The sequence below is a fragment of the Apaloderma vittatum genome, unplaced genomic scaffold (assembly GCF_000703405.1).
Source record: "Apaloderma vittatum isolate BGI_N311 unplaced genomic scaffold, ASM70340v1 scaffold27445, whole genome shotgun sequence".
NCBI classification, from domain to species: domain Eukaryota; kingdom Metazoa; phylum Chordata; class Aves; order Trogoniformes; family Trogonidae; genus Apaloderma; species Apaloderma vittatum.
This window is the reverse complement of record NW_009719258.1, coordinates 6,340-14,861: the sequence shown is the minus strand read 5'-3', so window position 1 is coordinate 14,861 and position 8,522 is coordinate 6,340. Positions and strand designations below refer to the sequence as shown.

General features: G+C 51.2%; 1 protein-coding gene across 1 annotated transcript in view; it reads left to right on the top strand.

Annotated features, from left to right (window-relative positions):
• Window positions 1–8,522, top strand: part of MPRIP (myosin phosphatase Rho interacting protein) — a gene marked incomplete at both ends in the record, with an annotated part of 19,739 nt that overhangs the window by 8,794 nt on the left and 2,423 nt on the right. Inside the window, 2 exon segments of the mRNA XM_009870565.1 lie at window positions 5,146–5,287; window positions 5,836–5,951. Of these exon segments, the coding sequence (XP_009868867.1) occupies window positions 5,146–5,287; window positions 5,836–5,951 (258 nt within the window).

Below are 8,522 nucleotides of genomic sequence, written 5' to 3'. Positions count from 1 at the left end.
GGGGAGGCCTTCATCCGCACACGCGCCCGCACCGCGCGCCAGCGTGCTTGGTGCTCTCTGGGCGAGGTGAAGGACGGGCTCGACTTGCCCTGGGAGAGATGCATTTGTGCATCCAGGGCAGTGGAGCAAACTGGGAGACGGGCCCCGGGCGAGAGGGCCGCCTCGCTTGCCAGTCTGATTTTCTTGCCCTGTTTTTCCTCCGGGCATGTTCTCTCTTGCACGGTTTCAGCAGGCGTTTCTCCTTAGTTTCTTCCAAGCCCCTAAAGGACTGTTTTCCAACCTGGCTTCTGAGAGCAGGGAGCAGGTCTGGGAAGCACAGCGCAACTTTGTGCCGGTGCTGCCAGTTGGCAGGAGGATCCCAAACCCAGCCCGACCCCGGCAGTGTGGAGATAAAGGAGAAGAGCACGTGTTTGGCTTTCTCTGCCTCAGGAACCAGGTCTTCCCTGGGATGGAGAGGGATGTCACACACATCCTCTGGCCACCCCAGCTGGTGACAGGGCTAGTGGTTGCAGGCTGAACTGGTGCAGGGTGTTAGCTCAGTTGTGGGTGAGATCGTGTCCCCGCTGGGATCTCTTGGCCAATGCCTGTCCCCAGTGTGAGAAGACAGCGCATTCCTCTGGTGCCGACAGACCTATGCTCCAGCCCAAGGGGTATCTTGCAGCGCTGGGATCCGGCATGGAGCAGGGATGTGCCCAGAGGAGCAGATTTACAGGCAGGTAACGAGGTCCAGGAGAGGACAGTGCTGCCAGACTGTCCTTTTTTATTGTCAGCCCCACTCACTGCCTGCTGGTGGCTGCCTTTTCCTAGAGAAATTCAACCCAGCTGGGCTCCTAGGATTGTTAAGAGGCTTTTATTGCTTCATTAGTTTTGGCAAAAATTCCCCTATGCCAGCCCAGGGCCTTTATCAGAGTGGGATGGGTGTAGGGAGGGGAGCGGGCACTGCACCAGGTGTGGAGGTCTTGCAGGGGACTGATTTTGGTCCAGGAGGGCAGAGAGTGGAGGGAAGGGTCTCCGTATACCAGAGAGTTTGGCCAAGGATCGCAGCCCACAGTGCCAGAGGAGTGTGCCATGAGAAGGGACGGCTGCTGTTTAGGGACAAACACATTTGCTTTCTTCTCTGGTACCCTGGGAATTGGCCCGTGCAGGTGGCCTGGGTGGAGATGCCGTGTGTCCCACAGCTCGGGTGGACTCGACAGGACACGGAGAGGCAGTCCAGCATTGCACCAGAGAATTAACATTCACCAGCACTGCGCTCAGCTTGGCTTGGCTGCTTTTTAAATTTGAGTTTACTTGGTCCCCATACCCCTCTCGTTTTTCTCCTGGGAGCTCAGGCTGTGCTGTTTTGAGGTTGAGCAAATACCATAACTCACTTCCATGCTGTCGGGTCAGCGTTTTCCCCCGGATTTAACACCATGTCTAATGGTCTTTCTCAGTAACCTACTAACACATGTGGGAACATTTGCCTGAAATCACTTGCCCACTTGCCAACCTCAGAGGCACCAGCCAGGCGCCGTTCAGGTCTGCCTTTCACCCCTCAGTGCAGCCAAACTTGCTCTGATTCTGTTACTATTTTCTGCTCTTCCTCATGGGTTGGTTTGGTTTTTTTTTTGCTTACCCACCATAAATCGGTGCAAGCGTCAGGGCTATGGATGGAAAAGAATTATTTGAGGTACCCTGTGCTGCATCCTGAGTGACACGCCTGTAGGCTTAGCACCAGATAAAGCCTTTGTTCAAGCTTTCTTGCCCTGTTTCCTTACAGTAAGAGATATGATGTGACTTAAGGCCAGGACTGTGCTGGAAATTTTCCGTGTTGGCCATTTATACCTGACACTGACTCCACTCCCCGTGCAGCTGTCTGAGCTCGCAGCCACTCAGAAACATGAATCAGAAAACGGGAGATAATCTCTGTGATTTTGGCGGAGCGGCAGAGTGTGAGTTCCCTCTGCTGGCACGGGGGACGGGGCTGCCGGCACCGCGCTGGGGGAGAAAGTCTTGTCCGGAGAGGTCAAGCCATGCCTCTGGTCTCCCTTTTCCAACCCACCCCTAAGGCGAAGGAGCAAGATCAGCTCTTTGGAAACCCAGTGGGTGGATCTTGAAGCATGTTTTGAGCACAAAAGTGACAGCTGAACAGGGCTGCAGGGAATTCCCGTATCCCAGCAGGGCTCTGCAACTGCGAGGATAAGTCCTGGCGTGTCTCAGGAGGGTGCCGGCAGCTTTACGACGGAGACCACCCTCGGGTGGGGAGTCCCTGAGGATGCAAAGACCCGAAGCCCCTTTGTCTGGGTGTGTGGCTGCGGGCTCACCCACCTCTGCAACTCCTCCAGGGAGCATTAGGATTTCTGGCTGGCAAACTTGGCTTTTCCTGCACACGTCCAGGGATGCAGTATTTAAAACCGCGACTTTCCTGGTTGACCCCCCACGTTCTGCTCACACTGGCAAGAGTCCGCCGTGACATCTCCTGGGTCTGCTGTAGGAGCGTGGTCAGGGGGCTGAGGCGTATTTCTCGCCTTGATAAATAGCAGAGCTGCCTGAAATCCCTTAAAAGACTTTTCTTTCTCAAATAATTCCTTCTCTGGAGCTTCTTGAGATGTAAGGCTCTGCTCTGAATGCTGCTTCTACACATGGAGAGGAGCCGTGGTCTCCCAAGTACAGGGGTTTTTTCCCTTGTAAAACTATCCTCTTCATTTTTGTGGACCTTTGGGGGAAACTTCTCTTCATTTTCCTGACACTTGCTGTCTTTCTTGCTGCTAAATAATGAATCCAATAAAGACAAGCCCTTTCTTCTAGTCAAAGCAAATCACTGTAACGATAGCTCGGGCTGGTCTTTATAGCTTTCCTTCCCACCTCACACACGCCTCCACCTAACAGTCGAGATCTGCAGCTCGGGTTTAGTGGCCTGGAAAAGATTAACAACCTGCATGGCCAAGGAGCTCCTTGGGACGAGCTTTGTAGTTGAGAAAGCAGTAAAAGGCACCGCAGCTTTTAAAACCGCTTCCTCGTACCTGTCTGCACGCAGCCTTGTTTTGTTGGCACAGAGCTGCTGTTCGGAGGGAAGAGCCCTCTCCTCAGCATGGTGGGGAGGAGAGCAGAGCCCTTCCCCTCCCCGTCCCCTCAGGATCTGTAGCAGAAACCTCTCTGAAATGTTGAGCTAATGGGAAAAAAACCACTGATTCTTTCCTGTAATCCAGATGATATTAACCCTTGGGGCTGTGATTTGGTTGCAGTGATTTATTTTCCTCCTCCTTTTTTCGATGATGAATTACTGGAATGATTTTGATTTTGTTTTGTATGTAGATGCAGATATATAATTTCCTCTTCTATTCATTCATTTTCCAGCCTTGTTTTCTTCCAGGTCTTGTTGCTCTCCACCTTCTCCTGCTGTGTTGCTGTGTGACGTGTCCGCCTTTACTTCGCCTGCTTCGCTACCATCTCATCTCAATCTCAAGCCGTAGAACAACCTGGTGGTGCAGCCCCTTTCATGAGAAATCAACCTGCTTTTGATTTTGGTTTATGGTTTTTTGGTTAGGTTTATTTTATTTTTTTTTTCTCCTGATTTGTTTTTCTTCAGGCCTTCACCTAATAGGGCATGGACAATGTTAATTCATGGACCTCTTAACTCCCTCCTAAACTGAGACTCAGAGAAGGCTGGGCCGGTGTGAAAAAAAGAGTTTAAAAATTGTCACTCCAAAGCAGTTCCCTGTCTGTCGGTGAACTGAGGGTGTGGATTTGTGCCCCACAGGCTGCTTTATGTGAATGAACGTCTTGTGAGCAGAACATCCCAGGGGGGATTGGGAGCTCCGCATGAACCCAGGATCTGCCAGCTCCCAGTCTGCAAAGTGAGAGGCAGCAGGGGCTGAACAGATGTCCCCTAAAAACAACAGATGCCTTTGAGTTTGCAAAGCAAAGTCTTTCCCACTGATTTTGACCCTTGCTCCTCAATCGTGGGCTTCAGCGCCCGGTCCCGGCAGCCTGGCTCTGAGCAGCAGTGGGGGTACCCCAGCCCGCCGGAGGACGTGATGTGCTCAGACTGTTGGTCTCATTTATGGAATTTGGTGCAAATGTTGGTTGAAAACTGAACATCTAATGTTTCTTGAGTTCTTAACCTGCTGTTCCTTTTTATGGGAAGTGTACAAAATGGTGTTTTGGATAACTTCTTTCCCCTCACGTGGTTGCCATTGTGATTTTCATGCACATTAGAGGTTCGCACCGAGCAAGCAGCCCAGAGTTTAGATGCGGCATGTGTGGGTCCGAATTTTTTGTCAAGAACAAACCCAGATTGATCTTTTTGAGGAAGCTAAAAATCAAGCTTTAAACCTCACAAGTTGGAGCTCAGCTGCCTTGTGTGTCGGTGATGGGTTATTGCATCACATTCCCAGGCTGTGATTAAAGACCAGAGGTTGATACTTACCTGAACCCCCCGGCTTGCAAGTTTAGACACCTGCAGGTCCTTCAAAAGTTCTAGTATTTCCTCTCCTGTGGGTCAATGAGCAGCTTTTCACGCTGAAATGGCTCTTTTAATTCCCCCTGCAAAGTCTTGTTGTTTACTTGTTCTTAGGAGCATCCCATCTGCGTTTGGTCCAGGGTTGGCTCTTTCTCCATCCACATTTCTTTATAGTTCTCCTCCGTCCTCAAAGACACATGTGCCACGGTGTGATGGGTCATCGAGCTGGTGTCTGAGAGCCCAGGTTTTCCTCCCTGCTGTCCCAGCTTGGTCTGACGTGTCTCTGCTCCCTGGCCTTGGGGGGGGCCATCGATAGCTGTGGTGCTAGGGAGTAAGGACAAAAGCTTCAACCAGAGCTGCTCAATAATCCCTTGCTTCTCAAAGGGCTGTAAAATTTCCACGTAAAAAGTTACTACTGGTTTTGCGAGGTTTTTGTAGATGTTTAAGAAGATACAATTTGTAAAACTGAGTAGTGTGAGGATTTTTTCCCCACCAGGTAAAATGGTGCGTGACAGATGAGGGCGTTTTGCCCTGGATTTGTGCGTGCTAGAGCTTACAGAGAGACAGGGACCAAAATCCAGGTGTGCATGAACACTGAGTCGAGCAATTCCGTGGCCTTACGTTTAGGGGATTGTACAGGTGAGCGCAGTTGCTGTTCTTGGGTTTAAACCGGCTCTGGTTTCTCCTTTCTCTCTGTTTTCCAGGCGATCCCAGGTCATTGAAAAATTCGAAGCACTAGATATAGAGAACGCGGAACACATGGAAACCAACGTGTCGGCCGGTGCTGCCCTTTCCAGTGAGACACGGCAGGGCAGGAGCGAGAAGAGGGTTTTCCCACGGAAAAGGGTGAGCTACTCGGCCGAGGTCTCATGGTGGGGCTTGAAGGATGGCACCTGAGATCCGACAGCCCAGGATGGAGGGTTTAGTTACAGGGTTTAGCTAAGGGAGTTTGTCCCCGGGTGGAGCAGGGGATCTGGAGTCGCAGGCAGGCTCAGGCGGGAGCCAAACCGCTCTGCGTGCTCAGCCTGTGCAGGTTTGCCGCTTGCTGCTCTGCTCCCTTGGCCCAGCTGCGGATCAGAGTGGAAAACGAGGCTGTCTTTCCTCCTTCCTCCAACACAGAGAGAGGGAAACTTCAGAACCGGCGTGGCAGGACACATTGGGGTGGGATGAAGTAGCAAAAGGAGCAGGCAGTCTTGAGAGTCCCAGATACGCTTAGGTATATTGGGAACAAATTAATCCCTGAGAGGACAAAAAAAAATGTACTGCCAGTGAATTGACACTCGTTCTGAGCCTGAGATGGCCCTTAAATACGCGGATTTTTATGCCGTGAGCCAAGAAAGTGGGACTCGTTGTCCTAGTTCCTGCGCTGATCTGGGCTAACGCTGTTTACACAGGACTTCGCTTGCGAAGGTGCAGCTGTGGGCTCCATCCTGGATGTGTCTGCATCTCCTCTGTCCCCGCACCGCCGGGCAAAGTCACTGGACAGAAGGTCCACGGAGTCCTCTATGACGGTGAGCCACCGGGGCAGTGTCCTCTGCCTTGGGGGAGAGACCCTTCCCAGGCAGGTCCAGTGAAAACTGGACTGTCTGCTGCTTTCCCCGTAGCCAGCACGTAGGATATGTTCTGGTTCAGAGCAGGTTTCAGTGACTTGGCTTCACACTTCACACTTGGCATGTCAAGGAGAGCTGACGCGTCTCCTCGTTTTCTAATGCCACCTCCTTGGTGGCTATGCAGTTGTAAGCAGGTGTGAGGGAGATGAAGGCTGCAAGGAAGGGCTGAACCTGCCCTCCTGAGCTTTCCTCCCGTTGCATATTTCAAATGCTCACCAGACCTGGAGGCAAACAGTACAAAACAAACAGAAAACGCTCTCCCCTCACTCACCACCCTCTGCAGGAACAAAATAAATACACTTGCTAATCTCTCAAAAAGATTACACAGTCATTGTAAATACAAGCTGCGTTCTTTGTGGATGGGCAGCTTCTGTTGAAGGACTTCTCAGAAAAATGCAGTAGCTCAGCATTTTGGCAGTAGCTTCTTATGTAGACTTGTACAGCCACAAGAGTGATTTTTCACTTGGTGGTGATGAAAAGGTGCGAGAAGTGCACAGCAATACACATCTAGTGAAAGCAAGAAAAGTCACGCAGTCAGTGGGAAGGAAACCTTTCCTTTGCATTAAATGCACCTTTATTGTGCCACTCCTGCCACGAAAGTAGCAACATGAGAAAAACCTGCACTCCTGCTGGCCTGCAGCCCTGACTGCAAGGCTCTCCCCTTCCCAGTGGGTTCGCTGTGTCAGATCACATCAGTTATCTGTCAGGATAAAAGCCAAGGGAGAGTTTGTCCCTTGTTAGGCTCGGTAGGTTACAGCAGAGCTGTGGGGGTATCTCTTCCGTCAAGTGCTTTGTCTGCTTTTGGTTTCTAATGTCTACATCCTTCAGGGATAGCTGGTCCCAGACTTTTCGTGCTTCAGCAGCTTTGCAGCTTCGGGCAAAGCCTGCGCTCTCCTGCCTGCCGGAGCTCTCAGAGGAAAACAAAGGGGGTTCTGTGGAGGAGTGGGACCTGCAGAAGAAGCTTTCCTGCTCCACGTGCTTCTGTGGTGTCTCACTGCAGCCCCTGTGCATATACTGTTTGGTAGCATCTTTCTTCTCTATCTGCTTCTATACCTTTGTTTAAATTTTAAGGAAGCTAAGAAGCCTAGTGAAGTAGGATGAATCCTGCTAAGGAGGGATTTGTCTGCTTTTGCAGAAGATTCTTGCCCTGTGTTTCCGAGTTGACAAATACCAAGCCTGTGAGCAACTTGGAGTCCTTCTGTTTTGCTCCTCTTGTAAAGCACATGATGGGAAGATGGTTATTTTGATCCAAAATGTAGATCCTTTGCTTGACGATCTCCTCTTGGGCGAGGAAGAGCTTAAACAGGACCCACATCCTGGAAGCACGATCATCCCGCCTGCACTGCAGGCAGGTGGTGGTATCACTCTCTAAGGATAAATGAGGGCTGAGATTAGGATGCTCAACTCTCGTAGCCTAATTCAGAGATGGATGTAGTCATTGCAAATGTACTTTTCTTTATAGTTTGTGGTTTATCGCTGCCTCATCAGCAGGTCCAGGTGAGGCTCAGTGGGTTTATTGCCTGCAGCCACATCACAGCCAGGGCTGCTCAGGCTGGTATCTGTTCCCTCCTCTGATTCTCTGGGCATTTTGGAAGGGCAGGGTGGCGTTTACTTTCCCCTGTGTTTTTTGTGGAGAGGGGATGGGTTCTAGTCAGTGTGGGAGCACTCAAATGTGGGATGTGCCACCCCATGGCATAGGTTTGATTGAACAGGCTTCCAGGCCCCGGTTTTCCATTGCTCCCCTTTCTACAGCCTGTTTCAGATGCTACAGCTGCATTTCACGCTCTACTGTCCTCTCCTCCTCCTCTCTGCAGCACGTGGAGCAGCTGGAGCGGCTCAGCCTCGAGGGAATGAAAGCATTCCACCACATCCTTCCCTGCACACGGGCAGGGCTGGGAGGAAGGGCTGGCGGGAGTTATCCCACGCTGTCGTGGTTGCTTTTCTCAGAGCTTCAACATCCCGATGCGACGGTTTTGGAGGAAAGAGCAGGTGTCGTTTGGCTGGTGCACTGCTGGGATTCCCTGGATTTCCAGCCCTGGGAACTCAGCCTTGTTTTGAACCCTGCATCCATGCATCAATAGCACGTAGTTTGTCCTTTGTAATATATAACAGAGGGACAAAACTGCCTGTAGTGTTGCTAATTCCTTGCTTCTCCTTCCTCTGTAATGCTGGGGTAGCAGTAGGAAAGTGTAGGAGAAGCACTATGGAGGGGACAGCCTGAATAAACTGTAGAGCAGGTCTCTCTTCTTCCTAGGAACCACCGCTGAGCCACCACACAGCATAATGCTCCAATCTGGACTAGATGACCTTTAGAGGTCCCTTCAAACCCAAACTGTTCTGTGATTCGCTGAATTTAACTGCTGCTGCTATCTTCCTTTCTGGACTGTGTTTTATCAGGCCGCTGCTGTTGTCCTCGGGGCGCAGACACTTCTTCCCTCCCCTCTGATCACCTCTCTCCTTTCTTGCAGCCC